The following is a 21,856-nucleotide window of genomic DNA, read 5'->3' on the forward strand; positions in this document are numbered from 1 at the left end:
ATTATATTGTATGGCGGGGCTGCATTATGTCCTATGGAGTGGCTGCATTATACTATGTGTGGGATGCATTATACTGTATCGAGGACTATGGGGAATACTTTATACTATATGAAGACTTAAAAAAAGTCCAGATAAGATCCCTGTTTTTGGCCATCTAAATGGTACCCGTGCCCACATGATGAGCCATGGCGCCCCCTCGTGTCACTAAGGCCGTGCCCGTGGTGAGGTCGGTGCCTCAGACCTCCGCGGTATACCGATGATACTACCCGGCACCCACCTCCTCCTCCGCACTGAGGGATGTGTGGGGGCGGAGCCTGTAACTGCTTCAATCTCTGCAGTGCAGTGTGAAGATTGTGGGCGGAGCTTCCCTCTGTTACCATGGTAACTGTGCGGACCACCCGGGCATGCCAACAGCTCAGCGAGTCCCCGGATGATGAAGAAGCGGAGGAAAGGGGAATGGTAAGAAAGAGGGGGAGGCGGATTCCGGGGGGCCTTGGACGTACAGGCGGGGGCCACATATTAACCCCTTCATATGTCAGTTGTTTAACTAGCACCGGAGGGTGCGCCTCGTGCCGGGTGTCGGATAGCGGAGCTCGTGCTATTGTCCAGTGAGTATGCGTGCCCCCCGGCCACCGAGCACAGCGCTCCTGTGCCCTCTACGGCCGGCGAGGGGGGCGGGCATCACAGCTGGAGAGGGAGCTGGGGAGGAGAAGGAATGTGCAGCCTGTGCAGACCTGTGTGCACGGAGCGTGTCCCTCAGTGTCAGGCCTGCCCTGTGTAGCTTATGTACGGGCATGTGTGCAAGGGGACATAAGGGGACATATATATATAAGGGGGGTCACATATATATGGGGCATGTGTGCAGGGGAACATTATGTATGGGGCATGTGTGCAGGGGGACAGTGTATATGGGGCATGTGTGCAGGGGAACAGCGTATATGGGGCAAGTGTGCAGGGGAACAGCGTATATGGGGCAAGTGTGCAGGGGAACAGCGTATATGGGGCATGTGTGCAGGGGAACAGCGTATATGGGGCATGTGTGCAGGGGAACAGCGTATATGGGGCAAGTGTGCAGGGGAACAGCGTATATGGGGCATGTGTGCAGGGGAACAGTGTATATGGGGCATGTGTGCAGGGGGACAGTATATATGGGGCATGTGTGCAGGGGAACAGCATATATGGGGCATGTGTGCAGGGGAACAGCATATATGGGGCATGTGTGCAGGGGAACAGTATATATGGGGCAAGTGTGCAGGGGAACAGTATATATGGGGCATGTGTGCAGGGGAACAGTATATATGGGGCATGTGTGCAAGGGAACAGTATATATGGGGCAAGTGTGCAGGGGAACAGTATATATGGGGCATGTGTGCAGGGGAACAGTATATATGGGGCATGTGTGCAGGGGAACAGCGTATATGGGGCAAGTGTGCAGGGGAACAGCGTATATGGGGCATGTGTGCAGGGGAACAGTGTATATGGGGCATGTGTGCAGGGGGACAGTATATATGGGGCATGTGTGCAGGGGAACAGCATATATGGGGCATGTGTGCAGGGGAACAGCATATATGGGGCATGTGTGCAGGGGAACAGTATATATGGGGCAAGTGTGCAGGGGAACAGTATATATGGGGCATGTGTGCAGGGGAACAGTATATATGGGGCATGTGTGCAGGGGAACAGTATATATGGGGCAAGTGTGCAGGGGAACAGTATATATGGGGCATGTGTGCAGGGGAACAGTATATATGGGGCATGTGTGCAAGGGAACAGCATATATGGGGCATGTGTGCAGGGGAACAGTATATATGGGGCATGTGTGCAGGGGAACAGCATATATGGGGCATGTGTGCAGGGGAACAGCATATATGGGGCATGTGTGCAGGGGAACAGCATATATGGGGCATGTGTGCAGGGGAACAGTATATATGGGGCATGTGTGCAGGGGAACAGCGTATATGGGGCATGTGTGCAGGGGAACAGCATATATGGGGCATGTGTGCAGGGGAACAGTATATATGGGGCATGTGTGCAGGGGAACAGTATATATGGGGCATGTGTGCAGGGGAACAGCATATATGGGGCAAGTGTGCAGGGGAACAGCATATATGGGGCATGTGTGCAGGGGAACAGCATATATGGGGCAAGTGTGCAGGGGAACAGCGTATATGGGGCATGTGTGCAGGGGAACAGCATATATGGGGCATGTGTGCAGGGGAACAGTATAAATGGGGCATGTGTGCAGGGGAACAGTATATATGGGGCATGTGTGCAGGGGAACAGTATATATGGGGCATGTGTGCAAGGGAACAGCATATATGGGGCTTGTGTGCAGGGGAACAGTATATATGGGGCATGTGTGCAGGGGAACAGTATATATGGGGCATGTGTGCAGGGGGACAGTATATATGGGGCATGTGTAAAGGGGAACAGTATATATGGGGCATGTGTGCAGGGGAACATTATATATGGGGCATGTGTGCAGGGGAACAGTATATGGGGCATGTGTGCAGGGGAACAGTATATATGGGGCATGTGTGCAGGGGAACAGTATATATGGGGCATGTGTGCAGGGGTACAGTATATATGGGGCATGTGTGCAGGGGAACAGTATATATGGGGCATGTGTGCAGGGGAACAGTATAAATGGGGCATGTGTGCAGGGGGACAGTATATATGGGGCATGTGTGCAGGGGAACAGTATATATGGGGCATGTGTGCAGGGGAACATTATATATGGGGCATGTGTGCAGGGGAACAGCATATATTGGGCATGTGTGCAAGGGAACAGCATATATGGGGCTTGTGTGCAGGGGAACAGTATATATGGGGCATGTGTGCAGGGGAACAGTATATATGGGGCATGTGTGCAGGGGGACTATATATGGGGCATGTGTAAAGGGGAACAGTATATATGGGGCATGTGTAAAGGGGAACATTATATATGGGGCATGTGTGCAGGGGAACAGTATATATGGGGCATGTGTGCAGGGGAACAGTATATATGGGGCATGTGTGCAGGGGAACAGTATATATGGGGCATGTGTGCAGGGGGACAGTATATATGGGGCATGTGTGCAAGGGAACAGCATATATGGGGCATGTGTGCAGGGGGACAGTATATATGGGGCATGTGTGCAAGGGAACAGCATATATGGGGCATGTGTGCAGGGGGACAGTATATATGGGGCATGTGTGCAGGGGGACAGTATATATGGGGCATGTGTGCAGGGGGACAGTATATATGGGGCATGTGTGCAGGGGGACAGTATATTTGGGGCATGTGTGCAGGGGAACAGTATATATGGGGCATGTGTGCAAGGGAACAGCATATCTGGGGCATGTGTGCAGGGGAACAGTATATATGGGGCATGTGTGCAGGGGGACAGCATATATGGGGCATGTGTGCAAGGGAACAGCATATATGGGGCATGTGTGCAGGGGGACAGTATATATGGGGCATGTGTGCAGGGGGACAGTATATATGGGGCATGTGTGCAGGGGGACAGTATATTTGGGGCATGTGTGCAGGGGAACAGTATATATGGGGCATGTGTGCAAGGGAACAGCATATCTGGGGCATGTGTGCAGGGGAACAGTATATATGGGGCATGTGTGCAGGGGAACAGTATGTATGGGGCATGTGTGCAGAGGGACATTATATATGGGGCATGTGTGCAGGGGAACAGTATATATGGGGCATGTGTGCAGGGGAACTGTATATATGGGGCATGTGTGCAGGGGAACAGTATATATGGGGCATGTGTACAGGGGGACAGTATGTATGGGGCATGTGTGCAGAGGAACATTATGTATGGGGCATGTGTGCAGGGGAACAGTATATTTGGGGCATGTGTGAAGGGGAACAGTATATATGGGGCATGTGTGAAGGGGAACAGTATATATGGGGCATGTGTGCAGGGGAGCAATATATATGGGGCATGTGTGCAGGGGAACAATATACACTCACTGGCCACTTTATTTGGTACACCTGTCCAACTGTGTGTTAAGACTTAATTTCTAATCAGCCAATCACATGGCGGCAACTCAGTGCATTTAGGCATGTAGACATGGTCAAGACAATCTCCTGCAGTTCAAACCGAGCATCAGTATGGGGAAGAAAGGTGATTTGAGTGCCTTTGAACGTGGCATGATTGTTGGTGCCAGAAGGGCTGGTCTGAGTATTTCAGAAACTGCTGATCTACTGGGATTTTCACGCACAACCATCTCTAGGGTTTACAGAGAATGGTCCGAAAAAGAAAAAAAATCCAGTGAGCGGCAGTTCTGTGGGCGGAAATGCCTTGTTGATGCCAGAGGTCAGAGGAGAATGGGCAGACTGGTTCGAGCTGATAGAAAGGCAACAGTGACTCAAATTGCCACCCGTTACAACCAAGGTAGGCAGAAGAGCATCTCTGAACGCACAGTGCGTCGAACTTTGAGGCAGATGGGCTACAGCAGCAGAAGACCACACTGGGTACCACTCCTCTCAGCTAAGAACAGGAAACTGAGGCTACAATTTGCACAAGCTCATCGAAATTGGACAGTAGAAGATTGGAAAAACGTTGCCTGGTCTGATGAGTCTCGATTTCTGCTGCGACATTCGGATGGTAGGGTCAGAATTTGGCGTAAACAACATGAAAGCATGGATCCATCCAGCCTTGTATCAACGGTTCAGGCTGGTGGTGGTGGTGTCATGGTGTGGGGAATTTTTTCTTGGCACTCTTTGGGCCCCTTGGTACCAATTGAGCATCGTTGCAACGCCACAGCCTACCTGAGTATTGTTGCTGACCATGTCCATCCCTTTATGACCACAATGTACCCAACATCTGATGGCTACTTTCAGCAGGATAATGCGCCATGTCATAAAGCTCGAATCATCTCAGATTGGTTTCTTGAACATGACAATGAGTTCACTGTACTCAAATGGCCTCCTCAGTCACCAGATCTCAATCCAATAGAGCATCTTTGGGATGTGGTGGAACGGGAGATTCGCATCAGGGATGTGCAGCCGACAAATCTGCGCCAACTGTGTGATGCCATCATGTCAATATGGTCCAAAATCTCTGAGGAATGCTTCCAGCACCTTGTTGAATCTCTGCCACGAAGAATTGAGGCAGTTCTGAAGGCAAAAGGGGGTCCAACCCGTTACTAGCATGGTGTACCTAATAAAGTGGCCAGTGAGTGTATATGGGGCATGTGTGCAGGGGAACAGTATATATGGGGCATGTGTGCAGGGGAACAGTATATATGGGGCATGTGTGCAGGGGAACATTATATATGGGGCATGTGTGCAGGGGAACAGTATATATGGGGCATGTGTGCAGGGGAACAGTATATATGGGGCATGTGTGCAGGGGAACAGTATATGGGGCATGTGTGCAGGGGAACAGTGTATATGGGGCATGTGTGCAGGGGGACAGTGTATATGGGGCATGTGTGCAGGGGAACAGTATATATGGACATGTGTGCAGGGGAACAGTATATGTGGGGCATGTGTGCAGGGGAACAGTATATGTGGGGCATGTGTGCAGGGGAACAGTATATATGGACATGTGTGCAGGGGAACAGCATATATGGGGCATGTGTGCAGGGGAACGGTATATATGGGGCATGTGTGCAGGGGAACGGTATATATGGGGCATGTGTGCAGAGGAACGGTGTATATGGGGCATGTGTGCAGGGGGACAGTATATATGGGCATGTGTGCAGAGGGACATTATATATGGGGCATGTGTGCAGGGGAACAGTATATATGGGGCATGTGTGCAGGGGGACAGTATGTATGGGGCATGTGTGCAGAGGGACATTATATATGGGGCATGTGTGCAGGGGAACAGTATATATGGGGCATGTGTGCAGGGGAACTGTATATATGGGGCATGTGTGCAGGTGAACAGTATATATGGGGCATGTGTACAGGGGGACAGTATGTATGGGGCATGTGTGCAGAGGAACATTATGTATGGGCATGTGTGCAGGGGAACAGTATATTTGGGGCATGTGTGCAGGGGAACAGTATATATGGGGCATGTGTGCAGGGGAGCAATATATATGGGGCATGTGTGCAGGGGAACAATATATATGGGGCATGTGTGCAGGGGAACAGTATATATGGGGCATGTGTGCAGGGGAACAGTATATATGGGGCATGTGTGCAGGGGAACAGTATATATGGGGCATGTGTGCAGGGGAACAGTATATATGGGGCATGTGTGCAGGGGAACAGTATATATGGGGCATGTGTGCAGGGGAACATTATATGGGGCATGTGTGCAGGGGAACAGTGTATATGGGGCATGTGTGCAGGGGGACAGTGTACATGGGGCATGTGTGCATGGGGACAGTGTATATGGGGCATGTGTGCAGGGGAACAGTGTATATGGACATGTGTGCAGGGGAACACTATATGTGGGGCATGTGTGCAGGGGAACAGTATATATGGGGCATGTGTGCAGGGGAACAGTATGTATGGACATGTGTACAGGGGAACAGCATATATGGGGCATGTGTGCAGGGGAACGGTATATATGGGGCATGTGTGCAGGGGAACGGTATATATGGGGCATGTGTGCAGGGGAACAGTGTATATGGGGCATGTGTGCAGGGGAACAGTATGTATGGGGCATGTGTGCAGAGGAACATTATATATGGGGCATGTGTGCAGGGGAACAGTATATATGGGGCATGTGTGCAGGGGAACTGTATATATGGGGCATGTGTGCAGGGGAACAGTATATTTGGGGGCATTTGTGCAGGGGAACAGTATATATGGGGCATGTGTACAGGGGGACAGTATGTATGGGGCATGTGTGCAGAGGAACATTATATATGGGGCATGTGTGCAGGGGAACAGTATATTTGGGACATGTGTGCAGGGGAACAGTATATTTGGGGCATGTGTGCAGGGGAACAGTATATTTGGGGCATGTGTGCAGGGGAACAGTATATTTGGGGCATGTGTGCAGGGGAACAGTATATATGGGGAATGTGTGCAGGGGGACAGTATGTATGGGGCATGTGTGCAGAGGAACAGTATATATGGGGCATGTGTGCAGGGAAACAGTATATTTGGGGCATGTGTGCAGGGGGACAGTGTATATGGGGCATGTGTGCAGGGGAACAGCGTATATGGGGCAAGTGTGCAGGGGAACAGCGTATATGGGGCAAGTGTGCAGGGGAACAGCGTATATGGGGCATGTGTGCAGGGGAACAGCGTATATGGGGCATGTGTGCAGGGGAACAGCGTATATGGGGCAAGTGTGCAGGGGAACAGCGTATATGGGGCATGTGTGCAGGGGAACAGTGTATATGGGGCATGTGTGCAGGGGGACAGTATATATGGGGCATGTGTGCAGGGGAACAGCATATATGGGGCATGTGTGCAGGGGAACAGCATATATGGGGCATGTGTGCAGGGGAACAGTATATATGGGGCATGTGTGCAGGGGAACAGTATATATGGGGCAAGTGTGCAGGGGAACAGTATATATGGGGCATGTGTGCAGGGGAACAGTATATATGGGGCATGTGTGCAAGGGAACAGCATATATGGGGCATGTGTGCAGGGGAACAGTATATATGGGGCATGTGTGCAGGGGAACAGCATATATGGGGCATGTGTGCAGGGGAACAGCATATATGGGGCATGTGTGCAGGGGAACAGCATATATGGGGCATGTGTGCAGGGGAACAGTATATATGGGGCATGTGTGCAGGGGAACAGCGTATATGGGGCATGTGTGCAGGGGAACAGCATATATGGGGCATGTGTGCAGGGGAACAGTATATATGGGGCATGTGTGCAGGGGAACAGTATATATGGGGCATGTGTGCAGGGGAACAGCATATATGGGGCAAGTGTGCAGGGGAACAGCATATATGGGGCATGTGTGCAGGGGAACAGCATATATGGGGCAAGTGTGCAGGGGAACAGCGTATATGGGGCATGTGTGCAGGGGAACAGCATATATGGGGCATGTGTGCAGGGGAACAGTATAAATGGGGCATGTGTGCAGGGGAACAGTATATATGGGGCATGTGTGCAGGGGAACAGTATATATGGGGCATGTGTGCAAGGGAACAGCATATATGGGGCTTGTGTGCAGGGGAACAGTATATATGGGGCATGTGTGCAGGGGAACAGTATATATGGGGCATGTGTGCAGGGGGACAGTATATATGGGGCATGTGTAAAGGGGAACAGTATATATGGGGCATGTGTGCAGGGGAACATTATATATGGGGCATGTGTGCAGGGGAACAGTATATGGGGCATGTGTGCAGGGGAACAGTATATATGGGGCATGTGTGCAGGGGAACAGTATATATGGGGCATGTGTGCAGGGGTACAGTATATATGGGGCATGTGTGCAGGGGAACAGTATATATGGGGCATGTGTGCAGGGGAACAGTATAAATGGGGCATGTGTGCAGGGGGACAGTATATATGGGGCATGTGTGCAGGGGAACAGTATATATGGGGCATGTGTGCAGGGGAACATTATATATGGGGCATGTGTGCAGGGGAACAGCATATATTGGGCATGTGTGCAAGGGAACAGCATATATGGGGCTTGTGTGCAGGGGAACAGTATATATGGGGCATGTGTGCAGGGGAACAGTATATATGGGGCATGTGTGCAGGGGGACTATATATGGGGCATGTGTAAAGGGGAACAGTATATATGGGGCATGTGTAAAGGGGAACATTATATATGGGGCATGTGTGCAGGGGAACAGTATATATGGGGCATGTGTGCAGGGGAACAGTATATATGGGGCATGTGTGCAGGGGAACAGTATATATGGGGCATGTGTGCAGGGGGACAGTATATATGGGGCATGTGTGCAAGGGAACAGCATATATGGGGCATGTGTGCAGGGGGACAGTATATATGGGGCATGTGTGCAAGGGAACAGCATATATGGGGCATGTGTGCAGGGGGACAGTATATATGGGGCATGTGTGCAGGGGGACAGTATATATGGGGCATGTGTGCAGGGGGACAGTATATATGGGGCATGTGTGCAGGGGGACAGTATATTTGGGGCATGTGTGCAGGGGAACAGTATATATGGGGCATGTGTGCAAGGGAACAGCATATCTGGGGCATGTGTGCAGGGGAACAGTATATATGGGGCATGTGTGCAGGGGGACAGCATATATGGGGCATGTGTGCAAGGGAACAGCATATATGGGGCATGTGTGCAGGGGGACAGTATATATGGGGCATGTGTGCAGGGGGACAGTATATATGGGGCATGTGTGCAGGGGGACAGTATATTTGGGGCATGTGTGCAGGGGAACAGTATATATGGGGCATGTGTGCAAGGGAACAGCATATCTGGGGCATGTGTGCAGGGGAACAGTATATATGGGGCATGTGTGCAGGGGAACAGTATGTATGGGGCATGTGTGCAGAGGGACATTATATATGGGGCATGTGTGCAGGGGAACAGTATATATGGGGCATGTGTGCAGGGGAACTGTATATATGGGGCATGTGTGCAGGGGAACAGTATATATGGGGCATGTGTACAGGGGGACAGTATGTATGGGGCATGTGTGCAGAGGAACATTATGTATGGGGCATGTGTGCAGGGGAACAGTATATTTGGGGCATGTGTGAAGGGGAACAGTATATATGGGGCATGTGTGAAGGGGAACAGTATATATGGGGCATGTGTGCAGGGGAGCAATATATATGGGGCATGTGTGCAGGGGAACAATATACACTCACTGGCCACTTTATTTGGTACACCTGTCCAACTGTGTGTTAAGACTTAATTTCTAATCAGCCAATCACATGGCGGCAACTCAGTGCATTTAGGCATGTAGACATGGTCAAGACAATCTCCTGCAGTTCAAACCGAGCATCAGTATGGGGAAGAAAGGTGATTTGAGTGCCTTTGAACGTGGCATGATTGTTGGTGCCAGAAGGGCTGGTCTGAGTATTTCAGAAACTGCTGATCTACTGGGATTTTCACGCACAACCATCTCTAGGGTTTACAGAGAATGGTCCGAAAAAGAAAAAAAATCCAGTGAGCGGCAGTTCTGTGGGCGGAAATGCCTTGTTGATGCCAGAGGTCAGAGGAGAATGGGCAGACTGGTTCGAGCTGATAGAAAGGCAACAGTGACTCAAATTGCCACCCGTTACAACCAAGGTAGGCAGAAGAGCATCTCTGAACGCACAGTGCGTCGAACTTTGAGGCAGATGGGCTACAGCAGCAGAAGACCACACTGGGTACCACTCCTCTCAGCTAAGAACAGGAAACTGAGGCTACAATTTGCACAAGCTCATCGAAATTGGACAGTAGAAGATTGGAAAAACGTTGCCTGGTCTGATGAGTCTCGATTTCTGCTGCGACATTCGGATGGTAGGGTCAGAATTTGGCGTAAACAACATGAAAGCATGGATCCATCCAGCCTTGTATCAACGGTTCAGGCTGGTGGTGGTGGTGTCATGGTGTGGGGAATTTTTTCTTGGCACTCTTTGGGCCCCTTGGTACCAATTGAGCATCGTTGCAACGCCACAGCCTACCTGAGTATTGTTGCTGACCATGTCCATCCCTTTATGACCACAATGTACCCAACATCTGATGGCTACTTTCAGCAGGATAATGCGCCATGTCATAAAGCTCGAATCATCTCAGATTGGTTTCTTGAACATGACAATGAGTTCACTGTACTCAAATGGCCTCCTCAGTCACCAGATCTCAATCCAATAGAGCATCTTTGGGATGTGGTGGAACGGGAGATTCGCATCAGGGATGTGCAGCCGACAAATCTGCGCCAACTGTGTGATGCCATCATGTCAATATGGTCCAAAATCTCTGAGGAATGCTTCCAGCACCTTGTTGAATCTCTGCCACGAAGAATTGAGGCAGTTCTGAAGGCAAAAGGGGGTCCAACCCGTTACTAGCATGGTGTACCTAATAAAGTGGCCAGTGAGTGTATATGGGGCATGTGTGCAGGGGAACAGTATATATGGGGCATGTGTGCAGGGGAACAGTATATATGGGGCATGTGTGCAGGGGAACATTATATATGGGGCATGTGTGCAGGGGAACAGTATATATGGGGCATGTGTGCAGGGGAACAGTATATATGGGGCATGTGTGCAGGGGAACAGTATATGGGGCATGTGTGCAGGGGAACAGTGTATATGGGGCATGTGTGCAGGGGGACAGTGTATATGGGGCATGTGTGCAGGGGAACAGTATATATGGACATGTGTGCAGGGGAACAGTATATGTGGGGCATGTGTGCAGGGGAACAGTATATGTGGGGCATGTGTGCAGGGGAACAGTATATATGGACATGTGTGCAGGGGAACAGCATATATGGGGCATGTGTGCAGGGGAACGGTATATATGGGGCATGTGTGCAGGGGAACGGTATATATGGGGCATGTGTGCAGAGGAACGGTGTATATGGGGCATGTGTGCAGGGGGACAGTATATATGGGCATGTGTGCAGAGGGACATTATATATGGGGCATGTGTGCAGGGGAACAGTATATATGGGGCATGTGTGCAGGGGGACAGTATGTATGGGGCATGTGTGCAGAGGGACATTATATATGGGGCATGTGTGCAGGGGAACAGTATATATGGGGCATGTGTGCAGGGGAACTGTATATATGGGGCATGTGTGCAGGTGAACAGTATATATGGGGCATGTGTACAGGGGGACAGTATGTATGGGGCATGTGTGCAGAGGAACATTATGTATGGGCATGTGTGCAGGGGAACAGTATATTTGGGGCATGTGTGCAGGGGAACAGTATATATGGGGCATGTGTGCAGGGGAGCAATATATATGGGGCATGTGTGCAGGGGAACAATATATATGGGGCATGTGTGCAGGGGAACAGTATATATGGGGCATGTGTGCAGGGGAACAGTATATATGGGGCATGTGTGCAGGGGAACAGTATATATGGGGCATGTGTGCAGGGGAACAGTATATATGGGGCATGTGTGCAGGGGAACAGTATATATGGGGCATGTGTGCAGGGGAACATTATATGGGGCATGTGTGCAGGGGAACAGTGTATATGGGGCATGTGTGCAGGGGGACAGTGTACATGGGGCATGTGTGCATGGGGACAGTGTATATGGGGCATGTGTGCAGGGGAACAGTGTATATGGACATGTGTGCAGGGGAACACTATATGTGGGGCATGTGTGCAGGGGAACAGTATATATGGGGCATGTGTGCAGGGGAACAGTATGTATGGACATGTGTACAGGGGAACAGCATATATGGGGCATGTGTGCAGGGGAACGGTATATATGGGGCATGTGTGCAGGGGAACGGTATATATGGGGCATGTGTGCAGGGGAACAGTGTATATGGGGCATGTGTGCAGGGGAACAGTATGTATGGGGCATGTGTGCAGAGGAACATTATATATGGGGCATGTGTGCAGGGGAACAGTATATATGGGGCATGTGTGCAGGGGAACTGTATATATGGGGCATGTGTGCAGGGGAACAGTATATTTGGGGGCATTTGTGCAGGGGAACAGTATATATGGGGCATGTGTACAGGGGGACAGTATGTATGGGGCATGTGTGCAGAGGAACATTATATATGGGGCATGTGTGCAGGGGAACAGTATATTTGGGACATGTGTGCAGGGGAACAGTATATTTGGGGCATGTGTGCAGGGGAACAGTATATTTGGGGCATGTGTGCAGGGGAACAGTATATTTGGGGCATGTGTGCAGGGGAACAGTATATATGGGGAATGTGTGCAGGGGGACAGTATGTATGGGGCATGTGTGCAGAGGAACAGTATATATGGGGCATGTGTGCAGGGAAACAGTATATTTGGGGCATGTGTGCAGGGGGACAGTGTATATGGGGCATGTGTGCAGGGGAACAGCGTATATGGGGCAAGTGTGCAGGGGAACAGCGTATATGGGGCAAGTGTGCAGGGGAACAGCGTATATGGGGCATGTGTGCAGGGGAACAGCGTATATGGGGCATGTGTGCAGGGGAACAGCGTATATGGGGCAAGTGTGCAGGGGAACAGCGTATATGGGGCATGTGTGCAGGGGAACAGTGTATATGGGGCATGTGTGCAGGGGGACAGTATATATGGGGCATGTGTGCAGGGGAACAGCATATATGGGGCATGTGTGCAGGGGAACAGCATATATGGGGCATGTGTGCAGGGGAACAGTATATATGGGGCATGTGTGCAGGGGAACAGTATATATGGGGCAAGTGTGCAGGGGAACAGTATATATGGGGCATGTGTGCAGGGGAACAGTATATATGGGGCATGTGTGCAAGGGAACAGCATATATGGGGCATGTGTGCAGGGGAACAGTATATATGGGGCATGTGTGCAGGGGAACAGCATATATGGGGCATGTGTGCAGGGGAACAGCATATATGGGGCATGTGTGCAGGGGAACAGCATATATGGGGCATGTGTGCAGGGGAACAGTATATATGGGGCATGTGTGCAGGGGAACAGCGTATATGGGGCATGTGTGCAGGGGAACAGCATATATGGGGCATGTGTGCAGGGGAACAGTATATATGGGGCATGTGTGCAGGGGAACAGTATATATGGGGCATGTGTGCAGGGGAACAGCATATATGGGGCAAGTGTGCAGGGGAACAGCATATATGGGGCATGTGTGCAGGGGAACAGCATATATGGGGCAAGTGTGCAGGGGAACAGCGTATATGGGGCATGTGTGCAGGGGAACAGCATATATGGGGCATGTGTGCAGGGGAACAGTATAAATGGGGCATGTGTGCAGGGGAACAGTATATATGGGGCATGTGTGCAGGGGAACAGTATATATGGGGCATGTGTGCAAGGGAACAGCATATATGGGGCTTGTGTGCAGGGGAACAGTATATATGGGGCATGTGTGCAGGGGAACAGTATATATGGGGCATGTGTGCAGGGGGACAGTATATATGGGGCATGTGTAAAGGGGAACAGTATATATGGGGCATGTGTGCAGGGGAACATTATATATGGGGCATGTGTGCAGGGGAACAGTATATGGGGCATGTGTGCAGGGGAACAGTATATATGGGGCATGTGTGCAGGGGAACAGTATATATGGGGCATGTGTGCAGGGGTACAGTATATATGGGGCATGTGTGCAGGGGAACAGTATATATGGGGCATGTGTGCAGGGGAACAGTATAAATGGGGCATGTGTGCAGGGGGACAGTATATATGGGGCATGTGTGCAGGGGAACAGTATATATGGGGCATGTGTGCAGGGGAACATTATATATGGGGCATGTGTGCAGGGGAACAGCATATATTGGGCATGTGTGCAAGGGAACAGCATATATGGGGCTTGTGTGCAGGGGAACAGTATATATGGGGCATGTGTGCAGGGGAACAGTATATATGGGGCATGTGTGCAGGGGGACTATATATGGGGCATGTGTAAAGGGGAACAGTATATATGGGGCATGTGTAAAGGGGAACATTATATATGGGGCATGTGTGCAGGGGAACAGTATATATGGGGCATGTGTGCAGGGGAACAGTATATATGGGGCATGTGTGCAGGGGAACAGTATATATGGGGCATGTGTGCAGGGGGACAGTATATATGGGGCATGTGTGCAAGGGAACAGCATATATGGGGCATGTGTGCAGGGGGACAGTATATATGGGGCATGTGTGCAAGGGAACAGCATATATGGGGCATGTGTGCAGGGGGACAGTATATATGGGGCATGTGTGCAGGGGGACAGTATATATGGGGCATGTGTGCAGGGGGACAGTATATATGGGGCATGTGTGCAGGGGGACAGTATATTTGGGGCATGTGTGCAGGGGAACAGTATATATGGGGCATGTGTGCAAGGGAACAGCATATCTGGGGCATGTGTGCAGGGGAACAGTATATATGGGGCATGTGTGCAGGGGGACAGCATATATGGGGCATGTGTGCAAGGGAACAGCATATATGGGGCATGTGTGCAGGGGGACAGTATATATGGGGCATGTGTGCAGGGGGACAGTATATATGGGGCATGTGTGCAGGGGGACAGTATATTTGGGGCATGTGTGCAGGGGAACAGTATATATGGGGCATGTGTGCAAGGGAACAGCATATCTGGGGCATGTGTGCAGGGGAACAGTATATATGGGGCATGTGTGCAGGGGAACAGTATGTATGGGGCATGTGTGCAGAGGGACATTATATATGGGGCATGTGTGCAGGGGAACAGTATATATGGGGCATGTGTGCAGGGGAACTGTATATATGGGGCATGTGTGCAGGGGAACAGTATATATGGGGCATGTGTACAGGGGGACAGTATGTATGGGGCATGTGTGCAGAGGAACATTATGTATGGGGCATGTGTGCAGGGGAACAGTATATTTGGGGCATGTGTGAAGGGGAACAGTATATATGGGGCATGTGTGAAGGGGAACAGTATATATGGGGCATGTGTGCAGGGGAGCAATATATATGGGGCATGTGTGCAGGGGAACAATATACACTCACTGGCCACTTTATTTGGTACACCTGTCCAACTGTGTGTTAAGACTTAATTTCTAATCAGCCAATCACATGGCGGCAACTCAGTGCATTTAGGCATGTAGACATGGTCAAGACAATCTCCTGCAGTTCAAACCGAGCATCAGTATGGGGAAGAAAGGTGATTTGAGTGCCTTTGAACGTGGCATGATTGTTGGTGCCAGAAGGGCTGGTCTGAGTATTTCAGAAACTGCTGATCTACTGGGATTTTCACGCACAACCATCTCTAGGGTTTACAGAGAATGGTCCGAAAAAGAAAAAAAATCCAGTGAGCGGCAGTTCTGTGGGCGGAAATGCCTTGTTGATGCCAGAGGTCAGAGGAGAATGGGCAGACTGGTTCGAGCTGATAGAAAGGCAACAGTGACTCAAATTGCCACCCGTTACAACCAAGGTAGGCAGAAGAGCATCTCTGAACGCACAGTGCGTCGAACTTTGAGGCAGATGGGCTACAGCAGCAGAAGACCACACTGGGTACCACTCCTCTCAGCTAAGAACAGGAAACTGAGGCTACAATTTGCACAAGCTCATCGAAATTGGACAGTAGAAGATTGGAAAAACGTTGCCTGGTCTGATGAGTCTCGATTTCTGCTGCGACATTCGGATGGTAGGGTCAGAATTTGGCGTAAACAACATGAAAGCATGGATCCATCCAGCCTTGTATCAACGGTTCAGGCTGGTGGTGGTGGTGTCATGGTGTGGGGAATTTTTTCTTGGCACTCTTTGGGCCCCTTGGTACCAATTGAGCATCGTTGCAACGCCACAGCCTACCTGAGTATTGTTGCTGACCATGTCCATCCCTTTATGACCACAATGTACCCAACATCTGATGGCTACTTTCAGCAGGATAATGCGCCATGTCATAAAGCTCGAATCATCTCAGATTGGTTTCTTGAACATGACAATGAGTTCACTGTACTCAAATGGCCTCCTCAGTCACCAGATCTCAATCCAATAGAGCATCTTTGGGATGTGGTGGAACGGGAGATTCGCATCAGGGATGTGCAGCCGACAAATCTGCGCCAACTGTGTGATGCCATCATGTCAATATGGTCCAAAATCTCTGAGGAATGCTTCCAGCACCTTGTTGAATCTCTGCCACGAAGAATTGAGGCAGTTCTGAAGGCAAAAGGGGGTCCAACCCGTTACTAGCATGGTGTACCTAATAAAGTGGCCAGTGAGTGTATATGGGGCATGTGTGCAGGGGAACAGTATATATGGGGCATGTGTGCAGGGGAACAGTACATATGGGGCATGTGTGCAGGGGAACATTATATATGGGGCATGTGTGCAGGGGAACAGTATATATGGGGCATGTGTGCAGGGGAACAGTATATATGGGGCATGTGTGCAGGGGAACAGTATATGGGGCATGTGTGCAGGGGAACAGTGTATATGGGGCATGTGTGCAGGGGGACAGTGTATATGGGGCATGTGTGCAGGGGAACAGTATATATGGACATGTGTGCAGGGGAACAGTATATGTGGGGCATGTGTGCAGGGGAACAGTATATGTGGGGCATGTGTGCAGGGGAACAGTATATATGGACATGTGTGCAGGGGAACAGCATATATGGGGCATGTGTGCAGGGGAACGGTATATATGGGGCATGTGTGCAGGGGAACGGTATATATGGGGCATGTGTGCAGAGGAACGGTGTATATGGGGCATGTGTGCAGGGGGACAGTATATATGGGCATGTGTGCAGAGGGACATTATATATGGGGCATGTGTGCAGGGGAACAGTATATATGGGGCATGTGTGCAGGGGGACAGTATGTATGGGGCATGTGTGCAGAGGGACATTATATATGGGGCATGTGTGCAGGGGAACAGTATATATGGGGCATGTGTGCAGGGGAACTGTATATATGGGGCATGTGTGCAGGTGAACAGTATATATGGGGCATGTGTACAGGGGGACAGTATGTATGGGGCATGTGTGCAGAGGAACATTATGTATGGGCATGTGTGCAGGGGAACAGTATATTTGGGGCATGTGTGCAGGGGAACAGTATATATGGGGCATGTGTGCAGGGGAGCAATATATATGGGGCATGTGTGCAGGGGAACAATATATATGGGGCATGTGTGCAGGGGAACAGTATATATGGGGCATGTGTGCAGGGGAACAGTATATATGGGGCATGTGTGCAGGGGAACAGTATATATGGGGCATGTGTGCAGGGGAACAGTATATATGGGGCATGTGTGCAGGGGAACAGTATATATGGGGCATGTGTGCAGGGGAACATTATATGGGGCATGTGTGCAGGGGAACAGTGTATATGGGGCATGTGTGCAGGGGGACAGTGTACATGGGGCATGTGTGCATGGGGACAGTGTATATGGGGCATGTGTGCAGGGGAACAGTGTATATGGACATGTGTGCAGGGGAACACTATATGTGGGGCATGTGTGCAGGGGAACAGTATATATGGGGCATGTGTGCAGGGGAACAGTATGTATGGACATGTGTACAGGGGAACAGCATATATGGGGCATGTGTGCAGGGGAACGGTATATATGGGGCATGTGTGCAGGGGAACGGTATATATGGGGCATGTGTGCAGGGGAACAGTGTATATGGGGCATGTGTGCAGGGGAACAGTATGTATGGGGCATGTGTGCAGAGGAACATTATATATGGGGCATGTGTGCAGGGGAACAGTATATATGGGGCATGTGTGCAGGGGAACTGTATATATGGGGCATGTGTGCAGGGGAACAGTATATTTGGGGGCATTTGTGCAGGGGAACAGTATATATGGGGCATGTGTACAGGGGGACAGTATGTATGGGGCATGTGTGCAGAGGAACATTATATATGGGGCATGTGTGCAGGGGAACAGTATATTTGGGACATGTGTGCAGGGGAACAGTATATTTGGGGCATGTGTGCAGGGGAACAGTATATTTGGGGCATGTGTGCAGGGGAACAGTATATTTGGGGCATGTGTGCAGGGGAACAGTATATATGGGGAATGTGTGCAGGGGGACAGTATGTATGGGGCATGTGTGCAGAGGAACAGTATATATGGGGCATGTGTGCAGGGAAACAGTATATTTGGGGCATGTGTGCAGGGGGACAGTATGTATGGGGCATGTGTGCAGAGGAACAGTATATATGTTCTTTCGTCGGGCCACTGCCATAAAGGCCCGACTAGTGGAGGGCTGCAGTGATAGTTGACTGTGGAACTTTCTTCCGTGTCCCTACTTCATCTGTGGAGCTCAGCCACAGTGATCTTGGGGTTCTTTACCTCTCTCACCAAGGCTCTTCTCCCACGATTGCTCAGGTTGGCTGGACGGCCACGTCTAGGAAGACTTCTGGTGGTCCCAAACTTCTTCCATTTAAGGATTATGGAGGCCACTGTGCTCTTAGGAACCTTGAGTACTGCAGAAATTCTTTTGTAACCTTGGCCAGATCTGTGCCTTGCTACAATTCTGTCTCTGAGCTTCTTGGCCAGTTCCTTTGACCTCATGATTCTCATTTGGCCTGACATGCAGTGTGAGCTGTGAGGTCTTATATAGACAGGACCTGATTTTTGTAAAGGCATACACCTATCAGTTTAATATTTGATATTTCAGTTTTTCTTTTTTAATAAATTTGAAAAAAATTCTTCATTTGTTTTTTTTTTTCAGTCAAGATGGGGTGCAGAGTGTAAATTAATGAGAAAAAAACAACCTTTTTTGAATTTATCAAATGGCAGCAATGAAACAAAGAGTGAATGTAAAGGGGTCTGAATACTTTCTGTACCCACTGTGTGTATGTGTGTATATACATTGGTCATATATACAGAGAGAAGTGATAAGCGGTGGGTTCATACATCCAGCACGGTCATATATATGTGGGGAGACATACTGTATATACAGGGAGATAATATATAAGGGGATCATATATACAGGGGGTCAGTTGGTCGTGGCCAGAAAGTTTTGAGAGTGACACAAATTTTGATTTTCTCAGTTTGCAGCTTCAGTGTTTTTAGATGTTGTGGTCGGATATTCTATGGTTACCGGAGTACAGTTAGGAGCATTTCATGTGTTTTTACAATTTTATTCACAAATATACACTCCCTGACAGAAATTATGTCGCTTATCCATGTTATGTAAATAAAAGCTTATAACCTGACGTTAAATTCATCCATTGGTTGTATAAATTATTCTTTTGAAAGCTGAAATCCTCCGAAATGTGGTTTAGGTTAAATTGGATCTGTGACCCTATTTTTGGACTATCAGCTGCGGCCACTGCCATCAGGGGCTTATCTACAGGACATTAGAGCACGATCACCGATACCTGACGGGGGGGGGGTCGCTGATAGGTGTCACACACAGCGAGATCGCTGTTGCGTCACAAAACGTGACTCAGCACAGCAGCGATCTCGCTTAGTGTGACGGGGGCTTTAGATTATACTCACCCCGGCGTTGAGTCCGGTCTGATGGGTGTCGCCGTCCGATCTGGCGCCTCCCATCTTCATACAATTATGTCCTCCACCTTGCTTCTCCCTCGGCTCCTGCGCAGGCGTACTTTCTCTGCCCTATTGAGGGCAGAGCAGAGTACTGCAGTGCACAGGCGCTGGAGCTCTCTGACCTTTCCCGGCGCCTGCGCACTGTAGTAATTTACTCTGCCCTCAACAGCGCAGAGAAAGTGCGCCTGCGCAGGAGCCGAGGGAGAAGCAAGGTGGAGGACATCATCATATGAAGATGAGAGGCGCCGTACTGGTCCGCGACACCCACCGCCCCCCGGTGAGTATAATCTAACGTGTTTTTCTTTCAGGTTCCATCTGGGGCTTATCTACAGCATTACAGAATGCTGTAGTTAAGCCCCTGATGGCTGTGGCCGCAGCTGATAGGCCGAAAATTAGGTGACAGATTCCCTTTAAGAAAATAAATTGGCATCAATGCAGAAATATTGATCATTTAATGGACACAGAATGGTCAGATTTTGGCAAGACAAATGTTTTGTTGGCCACAGAAAGTAATGTGATATTGAAACAAATAATTAACTTAAAATACAAATATATGTTGCATAACATTGGTGAATGAAGTTGTGGTGCTATTAGAGTCATATTAGAGTCATATTTAATATTTTGTGTGACTTTCATGAGCTTGAAGGACTGCATCCATGCGGTTCAACAGTGATTTATACAATTTATTAATGAAGTCATTAGGAATAGCAAAGAATGCAGTCTTTTGCTAGTTTCACACTAGCGTTCCTTGGAGCTGTGTCGCGCTGCGCACGGCCGCCGCTAAGCTCCACCCACGGCCGCGCCACCTGTCAGCTCCGCCTATGGGCATATGACGCTGCATGCGACCTGCGTACCCTATCTTTAGCATTGGGTACGCAGGCTGTGCGCAGGTATGCATTTGCCGGCGCATGCGTCCTCTTGACGGTGCGCCGAGCGCACCAAATTGCAACACGGTGCATTTGGCACAGGTCGGCGCACCGTCAAAAGGACGCATGCGCCGGCAAACGCATACCTGCGCACGGCCTCCGTACCCAGTGCTAAGTATAGGGTATGCAGGTCGCATGCATCATCATGCGCCCATAGGCGGAGCTGACAGGAGGAGGCGCGGCCGTGAGCGAAGCTTAGCGGCAGCCGTGCGCAGCCCGACACAGCTCCAAGGAATGCTAGTGTGAAACTAGTCTTACATGCCTCCCAGAGTTCATCTAGATTCTTTGGTTTTGTCTTCCAATCTTCCTCTTTCATCCTACCCCAAACATGCTCAATGATGTTCATGTCTGGTGACTGGGCTGGCCAGTCCTTGAGCACCTTGATCTTTTTTGACTGAAGGAACTTTGTTGTAGAGATGGATGTATGAGATGGCGCACCATCCTGCTGCAGAATTTGACACCTTTTATGATTTGGAATATAAGAGGTAGTTAATACTTCTTGATATTTTAGGCTATTGATATTGCCTTCCACCTTGCAATGTTTTGCACACCCCCATACTGGATGTAACCCCAGACCATGATCTTCCCAACACCAAATTTAACTGTTTTCTGGGTGTATTTTGGATCCATACGGGCTCCGGTAGGTCTCCTGTGGTGTAATTCTACTGAAGAGTCATCAGAGAAATCCACCTTCTGCCACTTTTCCAGCGTGTATCTGTTTAGCAGGCTGTGGGACTTTGCAAATGCCACACGGTTTTTTATTTGCCTTTTGTTTAGTGCTGGCTTCTGGGCACTGATTCGACCATGGAGGCCATTTTGAGACAGAATCCTACAAACTGTTCTAATTGACACAGAGACTTGAGGTGACCAGGCCTGTTGGAGCTCTGCTGCAGTGGAAGAGGGGCTTGCTTTGGATTTTCTAA

At 49.9% G+C, this 21,856-nt stretch overlaps 1 protein-coding gene across 4 annotated transcripts in view; it reads left to right on the forward strand.

Annotated features, from left to right (window-relative positions):
- The first annotated feature begins 359 nt into the window (after nt 1–359).
- DZIP1 (DAZ interacting zinc finger protein 1) overlaps nt 360–21,856 on the forward strand; it is a 107,635-nt gene continuing 86,138 nt past the window's right edge. For 3 of the 4 annotated variants that reach the window (XM_073569573.1, XM_073569574.1, XM_073569575.1), the window contains exon 1: nt 360–459. In XM_073569573.1, the coding sequence (XP_073425674.1) occupies nt 379–459 (81 nt within the window). In that variant the 5' untranslated portion in view covers nt 360–378. Of the gene's footprint in view, nt 460–534; nt 609–21,856 lie in introns of those variants that run through there. The other variant, XM_073569576.1, reaches the window with a different exon arrangement.

Source organism: Dendrobates tinctorius, unplaced genomic scaffold, assembly GCF_039654945.1.
Source record: "Dendrobates tinctorius isolate UK_male_01 unplaced genomic scaffold, ASM3965494v1 ptg000026l, whole genome shotgun sequence".
Lineage (NCBI taxonomy): Eukaryota > Metazoa > Chordata > Amphibia > Anura > Dendrobatidae > Dendrobates > Dendrobates tinctorius.